This window comes from Mya arenaria, chromosome 2 (assembly GCF_026914265.1).
Source record: "Mya arenaria isolate MELC-2E11 chromosome 2, ASM2691426v1".
Classification (NCBI taxonomy): domain Eukaryota; kingdom Metazoa; phylum Mollusca; class Bivalvia; order Myida; family Myidae; genus Mya; species Mya arenaria.
In genome coordinates this window covers 54406673-54433956 of record NC_069123.1, presented here as the reverse complement: position 1 = coordinate 54433956, position 27284 = coordinate 54406673, and the positions used below count along the sequence as shown (strand labels likewise).

General features: G+C 35.7%; 2 protein-coding genes across 3 annotated transcripts; both read right to left on the bottom strand.

Annotated features, from left to right (window-relative positions):
* Positions 1–750: 750 nt before the first annotated feature.
* On the bottom strand, positions 751–3997 carry LOC128219307 (PHD finger-like domain-containing protein 5A). The gene is made up of 4 exons (XM_052927120.1): positions 3900–3997; positions 2335–2358; positions 1865–2031; positions 751–1319 (listed from the first exon to the last, which is right to left on the bottom strand). Exons 1-4 carry the CDS (start codon positions 3949–3951, stop codon positions 1230–1232), a joined length of 333 nt encoding a protein of 110 aa, XP_052783080.1. The 5' UTR covers positions 3952–3997; the 3' UTR covers positions 751–1229.
* Positions 3998–13503: 9506 nt separating this feature from the next.
* LOC128225094 (sphingomyelin synthase-related protein 1-like) lies at positions 13504–24395 on the bottom strand. Of its 2 annotated transcripts, none has more exons than XM_052935118.1 (5): positions 24296–24395; positions 21316–21986; positions 20795–20912; positions 19161–19308; positions 13504–18068 (listed from the first exon to the last, which is right to left on the bottom strand). In XM_052935118.1, the coding sequence occupies exons 2-5, from the start codon at positions 21975–21977 to the stop codon at positions 17740–17742; spliced, it is 1257 nt and encodes a 418-aa protein (XP_052791078.1). In that variant the 5' UTR covers positions 21978–21986; positions 24296–24395; the 3' UTR covers positions 13504–17739. The 2 variants fall into 2 exon arrangements, with proteins under 2 accessions (XP_052791078.1, XP_052791077.1); XM_052935117.1 differs by having other exon boundaries at positions 24254–24385.
* Positions 24396–27284: the final 2889 nt, after the last annotated feature.

Genomic DNA, 27284 nt, shown 5'->3' with positions numbered 1-27284 from the left:
GTGGTTTGAAACGACAAGATTTTCTTATACAAGCCACTAGGAAACTTGTGACCCCGACGGCAGGGCCAGAGGACCACTAAATGATGCCTTATTCAAAATATCAAAGGTCCGGGTCTAGCGGTTTCAGACAAAAATATTTTCAAACATTTCCCTATAGAAGTATACCAAACCTGTGAATCCCTTGGCCAGTAATGACCCCAGGGGCATACCGGTAATTTGAATAAACATTCACAAGCAATTGTGTTCAGATGGATGCACGAACGACAGACACTTCTGGTCTTTGGCCAATAGAGCTACAAATCAACAAACCCCTTTAAACTGTAATTCTGATCTCTTTTTAACAAGGGCAAGGGAGAGAAAAACAAAACCAGCTGCACAACCAAAAAACAAGTTGTTTCTCTTTTCGCTTTAAGCCTAGACTTGGCTAAAAATACGATTTTTTTTATACTTTTAAGGGCCATAATCTAGGCATGCATTGGGCGGATCTAGCTGGTTTCAGTAGAAACCGAGCTCTGATGCATACCTTACTACTGTACAAGTTTCATCGAGATTCAATCAAAACCGAACACTGTATCGACTTTATCGTGTTCACTAGCATCATTTACAGACGCACATATGACGAACAACATGCCATCGCAAAAGCTCTTCTGGCCTTTGGCCAGTAGAGCTCAAAACTAGCCCGAAGGAAGGTCTGAAATCTAAAGATTCAAGATTAATCTTTTAAACTTTATCAGGCCTTCGACAGAGACACATATTTGTATCAGTTTAATCCAATAAAAAATGCATGTGTATGCAGATGAACAAATTATGCATGTATATTACAGCTTAACAATGACAACATAATGCCAAAGGCTAGATTCAATATATCATATGTTTCGTTTAGCCATGTAATACAGCAATCAAGTGACACTGACAAAGTATATATAGTTTATGCATTTTTAATTTCAGCAATTCATATTCCATATAAAAAGGAACAAAAAATAAAACATGAATGATGAAAAGGAAAATACAACTTCCATCATCATGTTTTTTATTTTATTTAGTTGCATCAACTTAACCCATGTGAAACATATTTATTACATACACTAACTTAAACGATGTGAAACATATTTATTACATACAATCTTAAAATGATACAAAACAATGACACTTTCAAAGTCAAAAATGTAAGAACCTGTATGAGAATAATGGATATAGCTGCTAGAAGTCATTAAAATCTGCCACCATTATCATCTCTTTTTGAAACCATATTTCTTTCTCTCATAGAACAGATCTGTCTTGGCACTGCCGAGGTTGACTATCTTGGGACATCCATCTCTCTGAAAGATATAACAGTTGGATTTACAGTTTGCGTACTAGAGAGTATTCAATAGTAGTACAGTACAAAAGAACCTGCTCTTATAAATGCACATAGTTTTGGTGCATAATCACTACAAAGCTGTTTGAAAGACCCAATAGTTTTGTATGTAAAAATATAACAAGATCAGAAAATTATAATTACTTGACTAAAAGTCATAAATTCTATAGAGTTGGATTAATTCACATGAATTTTGACCAGATAGAAAAAAACTACCAGTACCTTTTAGCTCAACACAAATCATTCAGATTTGACACTAAAGGGAGTATTAGACTTGGTGGCATGCAGTAATTAATGTTATTTTGAATAGATCTTGTTTTCTAATAATGCATAAAAAGTGTGTGTTCCTTTCTGTATGGTTTCTTTAACCCCTGGAATAATTAATTATGTCTTGGACTCGTAAAACTTGTAAGTGAGTACTCCGATTAGGGTGCAAAATATGGTAGTGTTACTGTATAACACTGATCATGTGCTGAATCAAACATTATCATGGCTGGTCTAACATACATCCTTCTCCATGATGGTGCACTCCTTGCAGTAGTAGGCATCGGACACTCCTGGGCCGCCACATATCACACACCGGCCCTGGTATGACCCATAGTTGCACTCGTCACATATACGAACCAGTGTAGATGGTCTGACATAGGAGTCACAGATAACACACTTCCCATCACCTGACAAACATAAATAGAAAAAAATAAATACTTATAAATAATAATATACATATTTTTATAATGTTGAAAGAAAAATAACTTGATGAACAAAACCAGATGGTCAACAGTACACGCTTGTTATCAAACTATTGTACTTTAAGTCAAATTAAATGTTGTAGAGTGGTGAGGTATTGTTTTTGACCGGTTTCATCTGCTTTCAAATCAGTGCTTAACCTTTAATAAAAAAGGATCATTTATCTTTCAAATATTAAGTTTAGATCTGTAAAAAGTATATAGTAGCATTAAATAAAATCATTTACTTACATTTTTCACAAAGTCTACCAATGGCTGAAAGTGAAAAAAGTAAGAATTAAGAAAGAATGCCATAACATATTTTGTACATAGATTTATTTTTTTTTAAAACATATAATTAAGCCAATTTTAGGTTCCTAAATTAATACTGGGACCAATAATATCCTACTCCCAGATTAATATAAAAATATTTTGAACAAAACCTGGAGCTGCCTTATTGTGTGTGAAACTCCAGATTGAACCCAGTCCCTGCTTATTATTTGAAAGAAGAAATTGTTATTCTATGACTGATTTATAAGTAAGGATATGACTTAACAAAAGAGCTGAGTGTCAACTTAGTAAAAAAATGTATCATTATTGGGAATATGGCATATTATAATTATAAAATTTAATGAGAACTTTTACTTCTACTACCAGATACTGGCCACATTCAACAGGTTGAAAATTATTGGCAGGGGATATAAATAGAATGAAAACAAATGATTTTATTTATTTTCCATACAATAGCACTTCTGGCATTTTATCATGGATATGTTATAATGACTGAATATACACTTCACAATATCCGCATTATTTTAGGATGGGTGCCGTTTTAAAGGCCATCTCGATTTAACGGGTCGTTGGAATAACCATACCCGAAAACCTGAGAAAACCAGAAAACCCCGTAAATTTTCATCAGTATATATACAATAGAGTATTCGAGGTGGTTTGTATACGCCGGGATTTAATACTTCATTGCGTTCGTGGGTTGTATGCCGTAGTTGTTGGAGGTTGGAGAGGGTTGGGGAAGTCGTCGGAGGGTTGGGGATGTGTGGCTAAAACCCGGGAACCCCTTTCATTTTCATACCCGGGAACCCCTTTCATTTTCATAAGTACATACAATACTAGAATACGCAAGGATGTTTGTACGCAAAGGCTTAAATACTGCATGGTGTTTACTCGCTGTATCATTTAAACCATTTAAATTAACCACAACCCTACCCTTCCGACCCCCCCCACTCTTCTGACTTCCCCACCCCTCTCAAACCAACCTCAATCACCATACAACCCACTAAAACACAATGCAGTATTAAACCCCAGCGAACAAACCACCTCGCATACTCTATTGTACATACTTATGGACATTTACGGGGTTTTCCCATGTTTTTGGTTATTCCACTGAATGCGATTTAAGTACATCATGTTATATAAAAAATATAATTCATACCAATGGGTTTGAACTAAAAATACGCGAAAAGGTTGTTACTGATCCGGAATACCCCAAACTACTGTACAAGCTTTTCACTCAATGTGATGGACACCTTTGGGACTGTGTTTCTAAAAAACTAACACCAAATAAAATTAAGCTGAATTGGACCAGGTAGAAACAGTAAATAAAGGAAGATGATCAATTTACAACAACAAAACTACCCCACCCACGTTAGACACATAAAGAAAACAGATAAACGTTTATAAACGTTCTACACATTTTGTTACGAAATTTAACTTTACATTGATTATGAACTACAATGAAAACATGTTTTTAAGATTTATCACTTAAAGCCCTTAGTAAGGTTATTATATGTCAGTGAACGCACCAACGCCAGGTTGTTTCCGACAGAAAATCAAATCAGGATGATGCTTCGCCATTTTGATTTATTTAAGACGAAGAATATTGTCGCCATCGCAGTCTTAAGTCATCCGTGTCCGTGTCATCGTTATCATCATTATCAACATGGTTTTCATCGCTTTTATCGTTTTCATCATCATCATCATCATCATCATCATCATCATCATCATCATCATCATCATCATCATCATCATCATCATCACCATCACCAGCAGCAGCAGCAGCAGCATCGTTGTCGTCGTCTTCGTCGTCTCTTGCGTCGTCTTCTTCGTCTTCATCATCATCATCATCATCATCATCATCATCATCATCATCATCATCATCATCATCATCATCATCATCACCACCACCACCACCACCACCACCACCACCACCACCATCATCATCATCATCATCATCATCATCATCATCATCATAATCGTCGTCGTCGTCACCATATGATCATCATCATGATCCTCATCAGTACTAAGGAGGCACCTTTTTATGGTTTAAAATAGTAAAAAAAAAAAAAAAACATTTTTAATACCACCAATGACCACATTTGTACCATATAATATTCAGTAACGGGAAAGGGGAACACATCTAAACTTGCGCCCCTCAGTTTTCGACCCATCTAACCTAAGGTCCTCAATTTGCCCCTGATCATTTTTTGAATAAGATTCGTCCTTTCATGGCCCTTTAACCAGTTTGGGGGAACACGTGCACCCTTTAGCCCTTAAAGTTTTTTTGGAACATATGCATATGATAGGGAGTAAATGTAACATCCAGAATCATCATTGATTAGCTTATTTGTTCAAAACTGAGACTGAGTTTTCTCAAAAATTATTATTTTCAGACACATTTTTGGAACAAAGATGCACCCTTCTTTATCACAGACAAAGTATTCTCTTAAAATATAAGACGTTCAGACTCAGACATGAGGGTTGAATATGCATATTTTTTCAATGCAGACCAAGTTTTCTCATAAATTATAAATGTCGGACACACTGTGGGGGCAAGATGCTGCATCCTTTTTGAACAGACACAGTTTTCTCATTAAAAGTATTGACTGTGACCTACACTTATTGACCAAAACAACGAATAGTGATCATGATCTGTTAATTGGTCAATTATTTCTGAAATTTCATTATGAAACATCGTATCAACCCGGACCAATAACAAATCTTAGGCACAGGTACCAATCACTGACATCAACCACATAGACCAGTTTTCCTTAAAATTTTGGACTTGACCTTGACCTAATGAGGAGTACTGGTGTCACCACTTTTTGAAAAAAATCAAACGAAAATAATTGTTGCATTTATGAACTTTGACCGATCAGGGAAACTAAGTTTTAAACTCTATTAATAGTCGCAATTTAAATAATCTTAAATCGGAAAAAATGTTGCAAATGCCAACAAAGTGATAATCCCTCTGTGTTTATCTGTAAACATGGCTAAAGTTCAATTCAATCAATTTTGTAGCACAATAATAAAATAATGACCCTAAGATCATTTCAATGTATGACTAAGATCGTAACTAAAACGGGCCTCAGTGGAAGAGGGGATATTCTGCAGAATGATGGGGATAACAATCTTTTATTTAATCATGAGTCTTTTGTGGTCTTTTTCAATCCAGAGCATGTATGTATGGATAATAGGCAGCAAACATATAGTTCATGTTGTGTATTTTGGTAAGCTGAAAACGTTGCGCGTTCAACTTCTCAGGACAGATAATGCTGTAAGCAGATTAGTTGCATGAACTATTTTAATAGGTGCCAAGTCAAGATCATCCGATGACAAAATTAATATTTGTTTTCAAAACTCTACACATGGTCAAAGTTTCACTGCTGTAGCTTCAAAATTAAGAAAGTAGATCAAAAGGTCACAGTCAAGGTCATCCGAGGACAGCATTGATACTTGTTTGCAAAACTGTACACATGGTCCAAATTTTATTGCTGTAGCTTCAAAATTGACTTTACGCCAGGAATTTGATTGACGGGTCAATTGACCAATCAGATAGCCGTGCTGATAAGCCTGCATCGGCTTTGTTACTATCCGCCATTTTGTCCGACAAACAAGCTATATCCGTCAATAGTCGTCAATGTTTTTTCCGCTGTAAAAATGGTGAAAAGATGCAGTTATGTTACCTGCAACACAGACAGCAGATACCTCGAAAGACTTGAGAACAATATAAAGTTCTATCCATTTCCAAAACCGGGCAGGAACCTGGAAAAGTGTATTAGATGGCTTCGTGTTTTCCTCTATGAGATATGATATCAAACTTGACTTCAACTTCTTCAAAGCAGAGATATCATCCTTCTCAACTGTGATTTTCCTAAATGTAAAGAATCCAATTTTGTTCTTATACATGTTATTGTATAAATTTAAAATTTTCTAACTCTGCGGTTATTTTTTTCTCCACGCGGTTTGTCCCACTGCTGCGGCAGGCTGGTACATGTCAGCATTGATGGAATTTCTTTGTAACCCTGAACCTTCATCTGTTCTTAGGCCAAAATCACAGCAAGTACATGTGAACATGTTCCATCGTTCCTGAAATTTTAACATGTTAATTTTTAAGTAATAACACTATTGTATCTGTAAATAACAGATATAGAACTTACAGAATTAAAATTAATCTTCACATAGTGTACAGCGTCTTTTTGTTCAAGAGGGATGATTCTATTAGTCTTAAATGTATATAAGACTTACGATTAGTGAACAAAATATGCATACCCTTGCAGTGGGCGTCTAGTATAGGCTTTTTTCAAAGTGCCAACTTCCAGATTAACTACATGGCAAGGATCAGATTTCCGTTGACTCGGGTGAACTTTACCTCGAATCAGGACCGATATCTCAATCCCCGCAAATATTTGTATTTCTTTAATGTAGCTGCCGGATAAAAAAGCAGAAGCTTTCTGCTTTTTTCTTCAGCGATATTTGTTCTTTTACGTATTCTAAGCTGATATTGTCAGGAATATCCCGGAGACCGAGACGCCTTTGTTTATCTGCCATCTTTGGTCAATGTCGGACAAAAGCAGAGTAACTTCCCCTGATAATCGGAGGCGTGGCCTATCGAGCCATGGCGTAAGGTCAATTAAAATAGTAGGTCAGGAGGTCAAAAACTAGGTCATCAAAGAAAACAATAAATATTTATTTACAAAACAGTACACATGGTCCAAATTTCATTGCTGTAGCTTCAAAAATAAGAAAATCGGTCAAAAGGTCACAGTCAAGATTGTGCGAGGACAACATTGATGCTCGTTGCAAAATTGTACGCATGGTCAAAATTTCATTGCTGTAGCTTAAAAATAAACAAGAGGGCCATGATAGCCCTAAAACGCTCACCTAAGCAAAGGGCCACAACTCTGTGATATAGCATTAATAAAAATGTTGCAATTTAAGCATATCTTTACTGATGATGATGCCTTGTTTTATATTTGTAAAGGGTCATGCAATGAAGCTACCTGTTAAGTTTCATTAAAATTGGCCTGGTAGTTTCAGAGATTTTTTTTTAAAGCAAAACAGTAAGTCGGCCATTTTTTTGTTGTTGTTGTTGATCAATCTCAATGCCTTGTTTATTTTTGTAGAGGGTCTTGCAATGAAGCTTCCTGTAAAGTTTCAGTGAATTTGGCCTGTTAGTTTCAGCAGAGATGTTTTTTAAAGTAAAACATGAAGTTGGCCAGATTGTTGTTGCTGTTGATCAATCGTGACCCCTTGTTGTATTTTTGTAGAAGGTTACCCAATGAAGCTTTCTGTAAAGTTTCATTAAATTTGGACTGGTAGTTTTAGAGGAGATTTTTTTTTTAAAGCAAAAGAGGAGGTTTGCCATTTTGTTGTTGTTGTTGATCAATCGTGACCCCTTGTTGTATTTTTGTAGAGGGTCACCCAAGGAAGCTTCCTGTAAAGTTTCATTGAATCTAGTAGTGTTAGAGGAGATGCTTTTTTAAAGCAAAACAGGAAGTTGGCCATTTTGTTGATGTTGTTCTTGTTGTTGTTGCTGTTGATCTATCGTGACCCCTTGTTGTATTTTTGTAGAGGGTTACCCAAGGAAGCTTCCTGTAAAGTTCCATTAAATTTGGACTGGTAGTTTCAGAGGAGATGGGTTTTTTAAAGTAAAACAGGAAGTCAGCCATTTTGTTGTTGTTGTTGCTGTTGTTGTTGATCAATCGTGACCCCTTGTTGTATTTTTGTAGATGGTCACCAAAGGAAGATTCCTTTAAAGTTTAATTGAATTTGGACTGGTAGTTTTAGAGGGGATGTTTTTTTAAAGCAAAACAGGAAGTTGGCCATTTTGTTGATGTTGTTGTTGTTGTTGTTGTTGATCTATCATGACCCCTTGTTGTATTTTTGTTGAGGGTTACCAAAGGAAGCTTCCTGTAAAGTTTTATTGAATTTGGACTGGTAGTTTCAGAGGAGTTGTTTTTTTTAATGAAAAACAGGAAGTCCGCCATTTTTGTTGCTGCTGTTGTTGTTGTTGTTGATCAATCGTGACCCCTTGTTGTATTTTTGTAGAGGGTCACCCAAGGAAGCTTCCTGTAATGTTTCATTGAATTTGGACTGGTTGTTCAGATGAGATACTTTTTAAAGCAAAACAGGAAGTCGGCCATTTTGTTGTTGTTGTTGTTGTTGATCAATCGTGACCCCTTGTTGTGTTTTTGTCGAGGGACACCCAAGGAAGCTTCCTGTGAATTTGGCAAGGTAGTTTCAGAGGAGATGTTTTTTAAGCAATTGTTGACGGACGGACTGACGGACGGGCGGACGACGGACAAAGACCGATCACAATAGCTCACCAGAGCACAGTGTGCTTGAAAAAAGTAGGTCAGAAGGGGTGGTGCCAGCTTTGGCCCCAGGGGCATAATTTCAACTGTCTTGGTAGATGCTCCACACAAAAGGTATGAGCCTTTTTGGTATGATACGTGAAGATTTTGCAAATTTTTCTTATATAAGTCTGTAGGAAAGGTGTGACCCCCGGGGCAGGGCCAGTTTTGACGCCAGGGGCATAATTTGAACAATTTTTGTAGCGGACCACTAAATGATGCCTTATTCAAAATAACAAGGGTTTGCCTACAAAAAGACAAAAAGATTTTCAAACATTTCCCTAAATAAGTATACAAAACCTGTGAACCCCGGGGCGTGGTCAGTAATGACCCAAGGGGCATAATTTGAACAAACATTCACAAGCAATTGTGTTTAGATTGATGCACGAACGATAGACACTTCTGGTCTTTGGCCAATACAGCCAAAAATGGCCTATTGACAATAGAGCTAATCAAAGCGCGAGGCGCTGAAAGACTATCTGCGGGCAAATATGTGAGAGTTGCAAATTTTATTTGAACTATGGGAAGGGGTGAAGGGCACATAGATAAAAGTGAAAATGTGCCGAGGGCCAAGAGCGCTTGTGCCCACACTGGTCGAGGAAACAAACATATCTGTATCTATTATATGGCGTCTTGTGTCATTTTATTTATGTAAAGTCACTTTAATCGTCGTAATACCCCTTCCGCATGTATTTAATGTTACAATGCACGCCCTTTCAATCGTTTCTAAAGGGTTTTCGTTGCTTTGATTAACTATCATACGATTGGAAAATACACTACATCGTATATATCATTTCCTTTTCATACATATTTTGTTTAAGGAAAATCATTTTTTTACAAACAACTTCAGCAATAATTCCATTCAAAATGCACAGCGTATCACTTCAGTCGACGTATCCCCATGTATTTAAAGTTACAATGCATGTCCCTTTCAATCGCTTCTAATTGTTTAAGGAAAATGATTTTATTTTTACGAGCAACTTCAGAAATAATTCTTATCAAAATGTAGAGCTTATCAGATGGGTCGTTTTCCCGCGGTGAGGACAAACATGTGGTCAGTTAATGTATGTGGAAACTATTTTTAGAAAATCTGTCAGTTTATGATGTTGAAACTATTTTTAGATTATCGGAAATTGTCTGTTTTAAGAATGGGAATATGATTGTGCTTTTTCAAGTTTTATTGATAAATAAATGTGATTTATGTGTTACGTAAATATCTGTGTAGAAATAATACTAGTGCTGTTATGAAGGCTTCGCACACTTTAGATGTTTTACAGGTTAAATCCGAACTACTTTGCTTCATCAAACATATGAATGACTCAATGTCGTATCAGCGCATGTGTGTTAGAATAAATTGAAAGCCTTATGTCGAAAACAATGGCAAGAATACACCGGAACGAAGCTACTACGCAAAAAAAATGAAAACATCTTAATAGAAAAGTTTACGCCTAAAAATCATAGAATGAATAGTATTTTGTAATTGTATAGCAGGCAAATCATAGTATTTGAAGCATTAGCAGGGCGAAACCTGAGTTAGAACTATTTCGACTTTGAGACAATCATTTTTGTTTCTTATCTCATGAAACGGTAATATCAAAAATACACCATTACAATTAAGAGTGGTTCAGTGTCACACCAGGTTATAATAACATACCATGCAGGCGATGGGACACTTGCGGTCGGTAATACATCTTGGGCTAAACTCAGAGTGGATATCAGTATGTTAACTGCCTACCAGAGCCTCCATTATTTTGACCCATTAATCTTGTAAATATCACGATCTAAAAATAGTTAGGTCCTGCTAAAAAAAAAACGCCGGGATACAGAAATACAGCGCGGAAATAGCCGAACAAGCGAAAACTCATACTCGGAACGCAATACAACTAATCTATTTTTCTGATTTTCTCGTCATTCTGCTAAACAAAGAGCGCATTGAGACAAAAAAAATGGGTTAAAACGACATGAATAGAAGTAGTTCTTTGGAATTTGCGGTCTTAAGACTACCTGCGCGCATGCGCAGATAGTCTAAAAATCAACCAATCCCTTAAAACTGTAATATTGATCTCTTTTTAACATGGGCAAGGGAGAGTATAACATAAAACAACTGCACAACTAAACAAGAGTGACACTCACAAAATACGCCCATCAATAATTTCTTGGATTCTAAGACAACTTACTGTCACATTGGCCCTTTGAGGAGCAAGCTTTTCAAGAAGCAAATGATTTGGCACAATATGGCATTAACAGTAGAACAAAATTATTTTAATTCGAGGGTTTCGATTCAAAAGGTGCTAAAATGTCTATAATTTTCATAGTAAAAATCGTCTCCAAGAGATGATTCATCCTTAATCGTACCCAAGAGACAATCAGTGTGTACTTGGCATAGCATTTATACCGGCAAACATTCTTGGTAAAGATTTTATAGCTACAAACATTTTCAGCAAGTTTGGTGAAGGACAGATGAGAATTGTTCAAGTTAGAGAGTAGACAAAGCTTAAATGGCAAGGGCAGTAATCCTGAAGTGCTTCGGGGCATTTGGCTGATTATCATACTTGACCGATTTATTTTACCAACAAATATTTTCAGCAAGTTTGGTGAAGATCAGATGATAACTGTTCAAATTAGACAGTGGACAAAGCAAAAATGGCAAATTTTGACCAATTCAAGGGCCATAATCCTGAAGAGCCTGGCTGGTTATAGAACTTTGCCAAGAATATATACCAACAAACATTTATAGTAGCAAGTTTGGTGAAATTCGGATAAAAACTGTTCAAGTTTGAGAGTAGACAAAGCTAAAATGGCCAATTTTGATAAATTCAGGGGACCATAACTCTGGAGTGCCAAAAGCGATTAGGCTGGTTATCGAACTTGACCTAGATATTTCCCCAACAAACACTTTCATGAAGTTTGGTGGAAATTGGATGAGAAATGTTCAAGTTAGCGAGCGGACAAAGCTAAAATGGACAATTTTGACAAATTCAGGGGGCAATAACTCTGGAGTGCTTAAAGCGATTTGGCTGGTTATTGAACTTGACCGAGATATTTCACCAACAAACACTTTCATGACGTTTGGTGGAAATTGGATGAGAAATGATCAAGTTAGAGAGCGGACAAAGCTAAAATGGCCAATTTTGACAAATTCAGGGGGCCATAAGTTTGGAGTGCCTAAAGCGATTTGGCTGGTTATCGAACTTGACCTAGATATTTCACCAACAAACACTTTCATGAAGTTTGGTGGAAATTGGATGAGAAATGTTCAAGTTAGAGAGTGGACAACATTGTGGAGCCGCCCGCCCGCCCGCCGCCCGCCCGCCTGCCATGGGTGTTCCCATAATACGGCCATCGTAAGATGGGCGTATAAAAAAGTTGTCTCTCTTTAATCCTAGACTTTGCTGTAGACTGCTAAGAATATTAAACTAGAACTCCGCAGGTCGGATGTGTCACTTGACATATTATTTATTGTTGACATTATAGCTATTGGATTGGCATTTTATTCATTTACAGACAATGATGTTGCCATTTAAATTTCAAGTGTAGGTGGCATTTGAACTGTAGGTAAAAACGTTAAGTCGGACAAAAATTAACAACGAAAATTAACAAAGGGCTATAACTCTAAAAATATGGAAGCAATAGTTACGGTTCTTGTGCAGTGACTTGCCCTCAATGAGAACTATATACCTATTAAGTTTCAGGTTGATACCTGTTATAGTTTACGATATATGCCCCTGATAAAATTTAAGCTCGAAAATTAACAAAGGGCAACAACTCTAAACATATAGATGCAAGAGTTACGGTTCTTGTGCTCTGCACTTGCCCTCAATAAGATCTATCTAGCTACATGTATGAAGTTTTAAGTTGATACCTTTTATATTCTACAAGATATGCCCTGGACAAAACTTTAAGCATGAAAATTAACAAAGGGCAATTTCTCTGAAAATATGGAAGCAAGAGTAACAGTTCTTGTGCTCTGCACTTGCCTTCAATGAGATCTCTCTACATATGAAATTTCAAGTTGATACCACTAATAGTTTACGAGATATGCCCCGGACAAGTGAAAATGGGACGTGGACGCAAACAAAAGGCAATAACTCTAAAAATACAGAAGCATCGGTGTTGGTTTTTGGCAATGCACTTGCCCTCAATGAGATCTATCTAGCTATGAAGTTTCAGGTTGATACCTCTTTTATTCTTTCAGATATGCCCCGGACAAAACTCTTAGCATGGAAATTAACAAAGGGTATTTACTCTAAAACTAAGAAAGCAAGAGTTACTGTTATTGTGCACTGCACTTGCCCTTCATAAGATCTATCTATATATGAAGTTTCAAGTTGATAACTCTTATGTTCTACTAGATATGCCCGGGACAAAACTTTAAGCATGAAAATTAACAAAGGGCAATTACTTTGAAAATATGAAAGCAAGAGTAACAGTTCTTGTGCTCTGCACTTGCCCTCAATGAGATCTATCTACATATGAAATTTCAAGTTGATACCACTAACAGTTTACGAGATATGCCCCGGACAAGTGAAAACGGGACGCGACCGCCACCGCTGACAAAAGTAACCCCTATACGTCACCTTTTCAGGCGACACAAAAATATATCCTTTCAAGGGCCATAATCTAGTCATGCATGGGATTGGTTTTCGAAAGGAACCGAGCTCTGATGGATATCTAACTACTGTACAAGTTTCATCGAGATACATTCAAAACTGAAGACTATATCGTTTTCACAAGCAATTGTTTACAGACGCATGGACCCACATACGACATACACATTGCAATTGCCTTTGGCCAGTAGAGCTAAATATATTTTATTGTGAACTTCCACAATTAAATGTGTAAGATAGATTGGTCATCTTTTAAAAATAAAGTATGCAAGATGATTAGGATAAACACAGAACGCAATGTTTCCTCCACATTTATTGTGTATCCAGAAGTATCACTCAATAATGTTAACAAGCTATCTTGTACAGTTACATAAAAAATATAATATCCAGCACAAAGCCATGCATAATACATATACAGAACACACAGCAACCAATGAGAACAACTGTGCTTACTAAGCCTCTCGGACTTGTGATGTCCCAACTTGCAGATGCACAAGCCCTACATGGCAAAAATATAAATCATCTTTCAAAATACATGTTGTTGTTTTTTCGCTCTATAATATGGAACTGGTAATACTTTTTTTTGTAAATCATCACATGAATGTCTAACATTTTGATCAAGGACATTCCATTAATATTCTAGCCAGAGTGTGGTGTGACTTTTTTCTTTTTTGTTATTTATAACAAATTCTATGAGAGTTTGGTAGCCATTCAGAGCAATGGCAAATTATTCTCTGGGTAAAAGGCATAGCTCCTATATGTATGGCCATGACCTGCAGGTTTTACAAATACCCATCTAACACTGTGTATAGAGGCAAAAACTCCTTAGACCTATATGTATGGCCATGACCTGCAGGTTTTACAAACATCTATCTGACACTGTGTATAGAGGCAAAAACTCCTTAGACCTATATGTATGGCCATGACCTGCAGGTTTTACAAACATCTATCTGACACTGTGTATAGAGGCAAAAAACTCCTTAGACCTATATGTATGGCCATGACCTTCAGGTTTTACAAACACCCATCTGACACTCTGTATAGAGGCAAAAACTCCTTAGACCTATATGTATGGTCATGACCTGCAGGTTTTACAAACATCCATCTGACACTGTGTATAGAGGCAAAAACTCCTTAGACCTATATGTATGGCCATGACCTGCAAGGTTTACAAACACCCATCAGATCTGTAAAGGCTTGACTGATGATCAAAATGATACGAGAATTTCATAGAGAGTGGTTATAGTGATATAATATTCTAAAGAGCGGTCACGGGAACATGACAAATGCCCCCAACTCAGCCTTGTCAGAGAGATAGCTTTTTGACCTCCAAGCTAATAATGTCTGCTATAATAAAGCAATAGCAAAAAAAGTCAAAAAGGCCATGAATCAATGAAAGTCTTTGGAGCATGGCATGAACCAAAAGAAAGCCAATTACAACCCTCAGTTAAAGCATTGCCTTTTCACCAAGATTCAATGCAATTGAATGTTACAAGTAGAACCTTAAAAACACAAACCATCATATAGCACAATAAAACTTGAATTAACAAGCACAGCTTAGTTATACTAGTGTGATGCAAAATAGGAAAGGTTTAATTAATATCTCTTTTCCTTCATTCATTATCTGCAGATCAAATTTTTATCAGAATTAATCAATTCACAATAACTCAGTAAATAAGTAATCCAGGCCATATTAATCAATTCACAATAACTCAGTAAATAAGTAATCCAGGCCATATTAATCAATTCACAATAACTCAGTAAATAAGTAATCCAGGCCATATTAATCAATTCACAATGACTCAGTAAATAAGTAATCCAGGCCATATTAATCAATTCACAATAACTCAGTAAATAAGTAATCCAGGCCATATTAATCAATTCACAATAACTCAGTAAATAAGTAATCCAGGCCATATTAATCAATTCACAATAACTCAGTAAATAAGTAATCCAGGCCATATTAATCAATTCACAATAACTCAGTAAATAAGTAATCCAGGCCATATTAATCAATTCACAATAACTCAGTAAATAAGTAATCCAGGCCATATTAATCAATTCACAATGACTCAGTAAATAAGTAATCCAGGCCATATTAATCAATTCACAATAACTCAGTAAATAAGTAATCCAGGCCATATTAATCAATTCACAATAACTCAGTAAATAAGTAATCCAGGCCATATTAATCAATTCACAATAACTCAGTAAATAAGTAATCCAGGCCATATTAATCAATTCACAATAACTCAGTAAATAAGTAATCCAGGCCATATTAATCAATTCACAATAACTCAGTAAATAAGTAATCCAGGCCATATTAATCAATTCACAATAACTCAGTTAATAAGTAATCCAGGCCATATTAATCAATTCACAATGACTCAGTTAATAAGTAATCCAGGCCATATTAATCAATTTACAATAACTCAGTAAATAAGTAATCTGTATGTATGTATTTCTTCAGACCTTGCGGTCAAGGATAACCCATGAAAGTGCAAGCACTTATTTCCAATGGGGTCCTTTGTTTTTGCTGAAGGGACAGCACGCTGAAGAGACAGTGGTGGGATACAAGGAAGTCCGGGTGCGATACCCTAGCTCTTTTTTCGAAGAGACCCCTTGGTTCTTTTACGTGCTCGGTGTAATTCACCGATACACGGGGTACAACTTTCCTGGGTTAAACCAGTACTGAGTACACCACTTTTCCAAGCACTACCCTTTAAATGCCAAGCGCCAGGAAAGGGAGCTACTTGTACCAATTTTTAACGTCTTTTGGTATGACGCGGCCAGGGATCGAACCCACGACCTCCCGCTCCGTAGGCGGACGCTTAACCACTAGGCCACGGAGACGGTTAATCAAGGCCATATTAATCAATTCATTAAAAAAAAACTTATTGTGTAAAACTGATTCCCAACTATAACCTTGACCTTTGAGATGTCAGCACAAAAATCATGCGGTACAACTTGATTGAATTACCATTAAGAATAAAAATAATTATGAACGAGAAACAAAGTGTGCTATAAATATCATACGGTACATGAATTATTAAACATTAAGCACAAATCAAAAACAGGACACACCTTCATTAAATGCTTTAAAATTCTGTGAAGTTGAATTCCCATTATTAGTTAATAAGTAATGGCTGAAACACAAATCATTGCTATCCACATTTTATACTGTTGACCTCCAAGTGTGACCTTGACCTTGTAGATGAAAGCACACAAATATTATTAGGAACACACCTAACTACAGTTCTATACAAGTTTGTGGAGTTTAAGAGAAATCTCATCAATCATAAAGTTAGCGCCCTGACAGGAATGTGATGGAGGGAAACTGAAGCACATACACATGGACAGTAATGTGATCACTATATGCCATATATATTTTATTGATTGGCCAATATTTATCCAATAATTACTATTGACACATCAATTATTTAAACTGGTCAAAAGATAAGCTGTGGATCCAACTGGCTGTAGCCAAAATGTATGTCAGTTGAAAAACATTGTAAAAAGGTGGTTGATTTGAAAAATAGATACAATGTATAAAGAATAATCATTTTTAAACATTTCAGGGGTGTAAAACATTTGTTTGCTATCATATAATAATGTCAAAAACAACAAATCAATACACATAACAAAATGAGCTTTATAAATACGAAGTAGAGTGTCAGATTGAAAAAGAACACATTAACTTGATTATCACAGACCGTGTTGCATCGGAAATAGCTTGTACAAGGCAAGACATGGATTTGTAATACATCATAAATAAAAAGAGATATCAATTGTTCACACATTTTTAACACAATGACATGTTAAGTATTTTGTTCAATGTCATAAAATAAGGCGAAAATGAAGTTACACATAAATATCTGTTTTCAATGCTGACGAGTAGCAACATATACTTGGCATTGATCTTACATTGAATTATTTTTATATTTTTGTTATCTGTCATGGATGCAATCAAAAATTTCAAGGCTATTTCATATTCAAGCAAGGCCATTTGCAAAGAAAGAAAGCAATGATATCTATAAGCTTTCAGTCACAATCATTTGGATCGACAAATGTACTATGTAATTAATTTTGTACAGTGAAACTTATACCTGCAGATTTGCAATTTATTTGTATTCGATACTGTGGAAATTCCCTTGAAAAAGATTCAAAACATAAACAAGAAAAACCATATTGAAAAATAATATACATAATATGAAGAATGAGACAAAAATTGAGTATAATTATACCATAACATTACACACTAAAAAGAAAAGAAAACAAACAAAATTTGTAAAAATATAATTACAATGTGAAACTTTATACAGTAATACAGCTGCTACAACATTGCATTGAAAAAGACTACCCGAAAGTCCATCAGCATGTTGACACAAAATTTAATCACACATTCAATGCTTTTTCTGCTTCTTTTCAAAATAGTTGACTAGCGATTTTGGATATGGAAAAGGCCACTCATACACGTTAGGCACAATTCCATCACACTTGGACTCAAAGTACGAGAAGAGTGGGAACCATGCTTTACGTCTCTGCTTGTCCCTCGCCATCAGTGAGCGGTTGTTGGCCAGCGTGTGGTAGTACAGAAAGAGACGGCTTGTGATATAGAAAGCGATGAACACGTCGATGGAGTAGTGCTCGTGGGCTGCCAGTAGGAAGAAAATGGCAAACAGATTACACACCCAGGTGAAGGTGTGTAGCTGGAGCATCCGGCGGGGAGTATCTGTGAAATTCAAACAAATTTTAATTAACTTGTGTTTTAACACTTTCACTTACCCAACTTCATATTCTTGAATGATAAACTGTCAAATTCAAAGACCACATTAACAAGGTTATCATTATAAAAGATATATGGTCCCAGAGAGTAAAAATTATAAACGATGAATGGACCTATATCACCTTAAGTAAAAATTAAAGGGCCATAACTCTATGAAAAATCATTGAATAAGAACTTCATGACAAAATAAACATTTCGTCTTGTGATCTTTTTCAGTGAGCTTTAGAATATAATCTGCTGACAATACTGTGATAGCAGATTGGACAAGAGTGAAGACCAATTTGAGGAAATTATGTTAATCAAAGGGCGATTACTCTTGAGTGACTCTAGAGATATGGCTGATTATCAAAGTAGTTTGAGATATTATGCCCATACACATTCTGACCAAATTTGGTAATGATTGGACAAAGGCTTCTTAGGATATTGACTGGACAAGACGGATTTTAGGTATATTCTATTATTAAAAGGCAATAACTAGTGACTCTAGTGAGTGAAGTGATAAGGCTGGTTATTGAACTTGGCCAAGACGTTTTCCCATACGCATTATGACCATATTTTGTAATGATTGGATTGTAAAAGGTGTCTAAAGTTACTGATTGGACAAGACTGAATTTCTTTAATTGAAGGTTGATAACTCTCGAGTGACTATAGTGATATGGCTATGGTTATCAAACCTGTATGAAATGTTATGATCATACACATTCTGACTAAACTTGTGATTAATGTACAAAAGCTTCTAAAGTTGTTGATCGGAAACATACTGGACCGTCCCCCTGCAAGCCTGTATGTACGCTGCGGGTGAAAGTATAATACATTGGCTTTTTGCGTTCTATGAACGCAATCATAAGTACAGTGATTAATATAATGTTGTAATTTTTATCACTATCATTGTAAAATTAAACTTCTTAACTACCTCACCCCCTTACACCGAAATAAATAGAGTCAGTGCAAAAGTTTAAATACTAAATTAAACCCTCCTGTATTTTTTAAAAAATGTCGCAGAAATCTCTTTAATGAGCCTGGAGTTAAACAGCTTACATTCTGTGATGAAAAAGTTGAGAAGAGTGACACATGAGGTATGTCCACTGAACATGTAATCCCCACAAGAGTTCACGCCGTGGATCGTCATTCCCATACCGCTCCATATCTCGTATGTCCGTGTCAGCTTGGCATACCATGTTTCAAACTGGAAATATGCGTGTGTTTAATTCCAATTTATCAATTTGTTTCAAACCATGCAAATATATGGCTGATTGTTGTACATATAATTAAAAACAAGAGCCGTCGTAAGACAGCGTGCTCGACTTCGCCGCTTTGACTTAAAAGTGAATACAATAACAATGTAATATTTATGTCAAACCTAATTAAAATTATTCAATACATAATATGGTGACTTTGATGCTGCCCTCCCAACACCCCAAAAATGACGCAAGTCATTCAAATAAATTGATTTCCCATTATGAAAATGTGGTAAAGAATATACAAATATGCCTTTCAAAAGAAATTAAAATAAAATAAAAAATAAAAATTAATAAAAAAAAATCAATGACCATATAGTATAGCCCTCCTTGTTTTCCCTTATTAAAAAACTGGTTAAGAATGTAAAAATGTGCCTGTCAAAAGAAAAAAAAAACATATTCAAGGGACATAATTTGTATTTAGGGTTAAAATGGAGTTATGTTTCTTGTTGTAAGATGGTCGTAAATAATTCTGAATTTTATTAAGTGCATTGAATGAAAGGTATAGAAGTTTTTTTATTAAAATCCCAACTTGCCCTTAACTTTTACTTGCCTAAAACTTTAACCTAAGTCAATCAGGGGCCATAACTTGTATTAAGGATATGGAGTTATGTAACCTCATTGGGTGATGGTCCTGAACAATTGTGTGAAGTAATAAGTCAATTGAATGAAGGGTATAGAAGTTATTAATAAATATCCCAACCTGCCCTAAAACTTTAACCTAAGTCCAATAGTCAATCAAGGGCCATAATTTGTATAAAAGATAATATGGAGTTATCTAACCTTATCATGTGATGGCCCTGAACAACTGTGTGAAGTATTAAGTCAATTGAATGAATGGTATTGGAGTTTTAAGTGAAAATCCCAACTTGCCCTAAAACTTTAACCTAAGTCAATCAGGGGCCATAACTTGTATTAAGGATAATATGGAGTTATGTAACCTCATTGTGTGATGGTCCTGAACAACTGTGTGAAGTATTAAGTCAATTGAACAAAGGGTATAGAAGTTATTTATAAATATCCCAACCTGCCCTAAAACTTTAACCGGAGTTTCATAGTCAATCAGGGGCCATAATCTGTGTAAAGAATAATATGGAGTTATCTAACCTCATCATGTGATGGCCCTGAACAACTGTGTGAAGTATTAACTCAATTGAATGAAAGGTATTGGACTTATAAGTGAAAATCCCAACTTGCCCTAAAACTTTAACCGGACGCCGACGCCGGGGCGAGTAGTATAGCCCACCTACCGGGTATTCTTCGAAGTTTGTGACCAGGTAATATGCAACAATAAATAGAATTGGTAATATGAATACTATTATATTTTGAATTATCACTACATGTAAATCATAATCATGCTAACTTAAACACATGATGCAAACGCAAAAAAGACATGATGCTAACATAAAATAACTCATATTTGAAATGTGGAACCTTTTGATCACACTGGAGATGTATTCCTGGTACAGACAGGGAGGTTATGAGCATGCTCACACAGCGCAGCAGGAAAATGGTCCCCAGCATAGAAAACATGCGCCGCATCAAGGTAAACCTGCAACATGGAGCTGTCATACTTACATCATCAAAACTCATTCTTGGTAACATTCTCTTTTCTAAAACAGGTAAAGAACGCTCCATTCAAACATTGCCGGACAGTCTTAATTATAATAGAGCCAGATTAATCTAACTCACTGTTATTACTGTGTTAAAATGCAAAATGTAAATACCAGCATAATTCTTTTCTATGTCATTTTATAGTTCAATTACATCTAAATTTACACCAGTGGATCATAAATGCTGAAATACTGCAAGTGCATTAAGTACCCAAATGAATGGGGGAAAATGAAAACTCTACTACGCATTCAACAAATTATCTAGAAACAAAATAAATTTGAAAATGGAAAAAAAAACTAATTATCAAAAAAGAAATATTTATACCTCAGAGGTCTACGAACCTGTACTTGTGAAAGAAAAGTAACAAAGCCCAAATGCAAAACATTGTGACACCAATCATTTCACAGACTTGAAAAGCCCAGGGCACGTAAGGCATATTGTCTAAGAACAAATCTGGCAAAGGTGGATATTTCTTTGGATCTGGAACACGATCATGAACCACTGTCATGATAAATGATGTCAACAGAAACACAAAAAACATGTAGACAAAGCTGAGAACTGTCTTGAATATCTCTGGTTCCACATTTTGAGCATAACGACCACTTCTATTTACTATTCTTTCTACTTCCTCCTCGATTAGTTCATCAGTATCATCATCAGAAACATTTTCATTTGCACTAACCCTATACAAATTGTGCCTTGGAGTAGAACAAGTGCTAAGGGATGTTCTATCTACAGTGTTGTGTAAATGACAAACATGGTTATCGCTTTGTGCCCTGTGTTGTAGTTCTCCTATATAGTTAACTAGTTTTTTCATATCTCCAAGGATATTTATTTCTAGAGGAGGCTGCCTAAGATCAGATTCCTTCATCATCAGTAAAACAGAGCCATCAATCTTGTGTCTTTGAAACACTTCTGCATAGTCCCCCAAGCCTTTCTTTTCCAGCCATGAAGCAACTTGCTCCTTTGACCAACTTGCAACATCATGGTCACCATCTGCCATGTCAGAAATCTGTAGGAGAAAAAGAAAACATACTAGTGTTTAATTCATGACATTCACAGGTATTAATCACTATTATATCATTACTGTAGCACAAAAGTCCATAAATCTAATTATTCTTTTTCATTGACAGCTTGCCTTAAAGCATAAAAGTCCATAAATCTAATTATTCTTTTTTATTGACAGGCTGCCGATACTAGCAGTTTTATACACAGTTAACATTGTACATCTTTCTCAACACATTTTAAAGGTACATTCGCAGAGCTGGTAAGATATCAAATTTGTTTCTCAATTAGTTGCTATAGCCGTTTATGAGAGCACAAAAGATGTTTGCACAATATCTATGACCCCCTTGCAACTAATAAGCCATCTCACATTACATTTCTGTCAGGTTAACCCTTCATGTTTTAGGATAGTAGGTATAGTTATTGACTTTATGTAGTTCTAAATGTTGTTGAAGCAGTTATAATTTTTAGAATAAAATGTATGGCTTCTTCAAACAGCAGTGAATTAGACAAGTCGCTAATATAAAGTAAGGACAAAAATCAACAGAGATCTACAGTTCTTGATTAACATCTCCACCAAGTTTGAGGACCTTAGGTCTAAGCATCTCTTAATTGAGAAGACAATCTACCGGTATTTGTGTCCAAGGTCACTTTGACCATGATCTTTGACATACTGACTTACAAATCAATTGGGATCATCTGCTTTGTGTGTTCCAGGGCACCGTGACAGTGACACTTAACCTACTGACCAAAAGATCGATAGAAGTCATCTGATATTCATGACAAACCTACCTACCAGGCTTGAGGACCTCAGGACAAATCATAATCTCATTATCAATCGAACAAGGTTAGGTTTACCAACCTACCAACAGACCAACATGTGAAAAGCAATATATCCTCCCTTCTTTGAAGAGGCATAATCAAATAAAAAAAAAATGAAATTAAATAATTAATATGCCTTTGTTTATTATTTACTCTACTGGTTGACGGTACATTTCCGAACAGGACACAAATCCCTAACACCGGCTAAAACATGCGTTTGTTTACCGTGATCGATTATTCAATGACCTAGATCAATACAGAGGCTTGCCTTGGTCACACTTGCAAAGTTTCATCTTGTTTTGTTAAGTATTTTTCTAAAAAATGCCATTCAAAGTATTTACGCTTAAAGATCAAAATGTAGCACATGGGGGAATGACGTCAGAGGGCGCACGCGCATCTTTAGGTTTTGCAGTTATGTTGACCCACATTCAAGATATTTATAAATAGAAATCACGCTTTACATTTGAATTGCATGTTTTGAAAAACATCGGCAACAATAAATAACTTTACAGCTAAGTGTTTATTTAATATAGCATACTTATTAATTATAATTGTATGACCATGTATTTTCGCTTTGCAAGTGTTCGGTGTTTGTGCCCTCCATAGCATAAATTTAAGGGTGATTGACTGTCCATAAACTGAACGATTTTGGACATAAAATCGATGAGATCGTGAATCTGTACTTTGACAGATTTTGTCACATTAACCAAAGATGTTTCATACGCAGTTTTAACTTACTACAACAAAAACTCTCCAAGATAATTGTGAAAAACCTCAAAAAGTGTTCGGATTTGTGACCTTAGCCAGTAAACATGTATTTACATGATATAAACTCCTAGATCAGCACACAGTTAATTGACTGTTTGATCTAAAATTATATATTAAAGTCATCTTACACCAAAAACTGACAGTAATAACCACTTTGGAAAAAAGCTTGGTCACTAATACTTTCCTTAACAAAAGAAGTGTCCCTATGGACATGCCTAAATCCGGTAAGCCAAATTTGATCGCAGTATTCTTTTACACAACCTAAAAAATCTTATAATACTCTGCATGTTTGATAAGCTCATTCATAACCTTTACAATAATATACAACACTTGACACTTATTTGGCAAAACAAAACGCAAAAGCAAAAAGTCATCAGAACATTTAAAGGTCAGAACGGTTATGAGAATCTGAAATTATACGATTATGTGCCTCTAAAAACATACTGTTACACCATATAACGTTCAAAAAAAACAAAATATACACCAATAAAATTAAAACAGGAGCTGAATTTCTCTTTAATTATGAAAGAAATAAAGGCATATCTAGCTTTAGACACGGACCTATAAACCTGGTTTATAGGTCCGTGCTTTAGATAAGACACAATTTAAGAATTATCCGAAACATATATTCGAAATATATGTGCACTATCATTACACTTCGGAAAAGATAATAACAAAACATACACAACATGTTTAAGACTGGCATTGGACAGTGCATATATTTACCGAAGAGAATAGCGTCCGTATATAAAGATCTATAAACTAATAATCGATTTCTCTTGAAAATGGACTTTGCTTTGCCCATGTACCAAGCAGCAGACAACACATTTTATAATTCCCTCTAGTTGAAAGTTAAATGACCAACACCAACATGTCTATTAAGTAAAGTAATACTTCGGACTCCACACACATTGACCTACCCAATTGCGTTCATACCACGATTATGGCATCAACCCCGCAATGTATTCCTTAATTGACAACGGTATTGTATAAAAGTAAGACAACATTAGCGGTAACGTTGCTACAACGTTGTCACAACCTTGTTTGTTTAATGGTACTATGTACTTTTTGCACGAACCATAAAACACTGATTCGGTTTGATTGGAAAAAGGCAAGGATATGATACCATTAAAAGAGTTGCGTCTTAACAATAGACTGGCTATTAGGAAGCGATATGCAGGCTATGGTATGGATTATTAGATTGGAAACATGTTATAAGATATTTCACATCATTTAAGGGACAGTATTTGGGTCGCTCATGTTTTATGTCACTGGGCCTTCTGCTACCGAGGCGAACGCTAGAAACAAATAAGCTATTGGCGTCGTCCTGTATTTTTTCACTGATGATTCTGTCAAATTGTAATGCACAGACACCGGCTTTGAACAGTCAGTTGCAACATTTCAAAGAGTTTCGATTGTCAATGCCTTGTTCGTGCTAGCGCAATCTTATGTTTTGATTAAATTGGTAGGCTGAAGTGAAACCTGTATGTACACTGTACATGTTTAAATGCTTACCGGGGATGAACATAAATTTCTTCACACAATGTATATGCATCTGACTAGTAAGTTCCATAGGGTACGTAAAAGAATACGTTCTTCTTCTCCCAGTTAACTTTATGGCCTCATTGAGAGTAGTCTCGAACTTGGTAACTTTACATGTGTCGTTGAGGATAAGTGCGATAAAATAGACAGATTATGGTACATAAAAACCGATGTGAGATTTTCATGCGAAGGTGACAGGCAGCCCAGCCCTAACATCATCGGTGTTATTGGCTGCAACAAGTTAAGCTGGCAGTGCGTTCAAGGGCCTTGTTGTTCTCGGGAAGAATGATTCCTTATGTAGTATAAATTTACAATTTGTATCAAAAACTAAGTCCACGCCCATTGCGATGGTATTTTTTATTTTCATTTTCTATAGGTCCGTTATGGTATTAAAAATCTATATTTGGGTGTTGCAATTTGATGGATAACTATCAGAAGAATGAACTGAGTCATGTAGTCCAGTCCAGGAGATATACTCGTGCACGCCGTACTTCTCAACTTGCCTAAAAGACATTGGTGAGCCACCTTAACGAATATCTTACTAAAATCGAGCAAAACGGCGCCTATCCTTCGTTTAAAGATTCCAGCCGTACTTAACACGAGAATAACGCAACAGGTGCGCTCTTCAATAAAAATAAAAATATCATTTTTTCTCTTTTGAAAACCATGATGTGCAAGGAACGTATTTAGTTAAACCTCTAAATCAGTACTTTTTGTTGCTTATAATGGCGTCGTTAAGCTCTGAAATTCGGGAAAATGTGTCTTGATATTGACAAATGTATAAGTACAACATGTAGTTTAATTCAAGAACTGAAAGTCTAGAAACGTTTCTACGTTCATGGCCTAAAGACACTATTTAATCTGCATGAAATTGCTCTAAATTTAATGTTGTTGTGCTTTGGCGTTATTGTGTATGTGTAAAATTCTTAGCTATAGCTACCTTATGCTTAAAACCCCGTGTCTCATAATTCAATGTTTGTAGTTTTTAGCATACTCAACCCTATATCTATCCTAAATTTGATCTGGGAGTAATACTAGTTGGTTATTGACTCAGACTTAATTTTATTCTATAAATTAGAAGTGCATTATTATGTTCATTTGTCACCGTTTCCTCAGATTTATGTATGTATCCAGTGCCATATATGCTTTGGATTGCTTTTTTTCGCAATCCGGTTTTTAATGCAAACCGATCCGTGGGCTGCTATATATAGTAATAAGAAAGTACTTTCCATTTATCCAACATTCGTCGTATTTCTCTGAAATTTTTAGGAAAGATCTACAATATATTCATATTCATTGTGCTGAAGTTATTTGAAGATCGTTTTTTAACTTTTTATTCTATAAACACAGTCTCAAAACTTTTCGGACAGCCCTCGTATAAATATTATTTGCATTTTTAGATGTAAGTTCAAACTATCTTTGTTCAATGTTAAACTCAAACATAAGCATATACTCTAAGTAACGTCTGAATAATTTTGTTAGCATTGTTTTCATCAACACCGTTTTCTAGTCAAGAAAGACAGTTTTTAAGATTCTTTCTTCTTCAAAATATTCTATCTATTGAAAACCAATTTATTTATAATCATTTACTATAACTATGATATAATTTTATGACTTTTTTTATATTTTTAGGCGCGTAGCTGACTGCAAGCAAATACGCAGTTGCGATGAAATTTTTACAGGTCGAAGCTTTTGTCATACTAAAACCTCCGAATTTGAAATAAAACCCGAAGGGGGGTAGGTGATGAAGCGGCTGATATGCTGTCAGGCATCGATCTGCGTAATCCCAAATTGGCCCTAGCTACGCTCCTGATTTTGCTATTTGAATTTAATCTTATTTTTATGCATCTACAATCTTCCATGTTCTGTGTTGCATTATTGATGTCGTATTTAATTTGCATTTTGTCGGAAAATAGCCCTGCTAGCTAGTGCTGTAATTAATGTATACTGTATCCGACGTGATTGTTTTGCTTGTATCTTGTATCTTGCACTAATTAAAGACACAATATTTATAGCAATAAAAAAAACCTTACCGATTTCAAGGGTTTGAACATGCGTATTCTGTGCACAGCATCTTTGTTACAGGCCTAGTTTATTTCTTCTATAAGAGACCCCCCCAAAAAACAACAACAACAAAAACCACAACCTCTGTGTATTGATCTTAATCTAATTG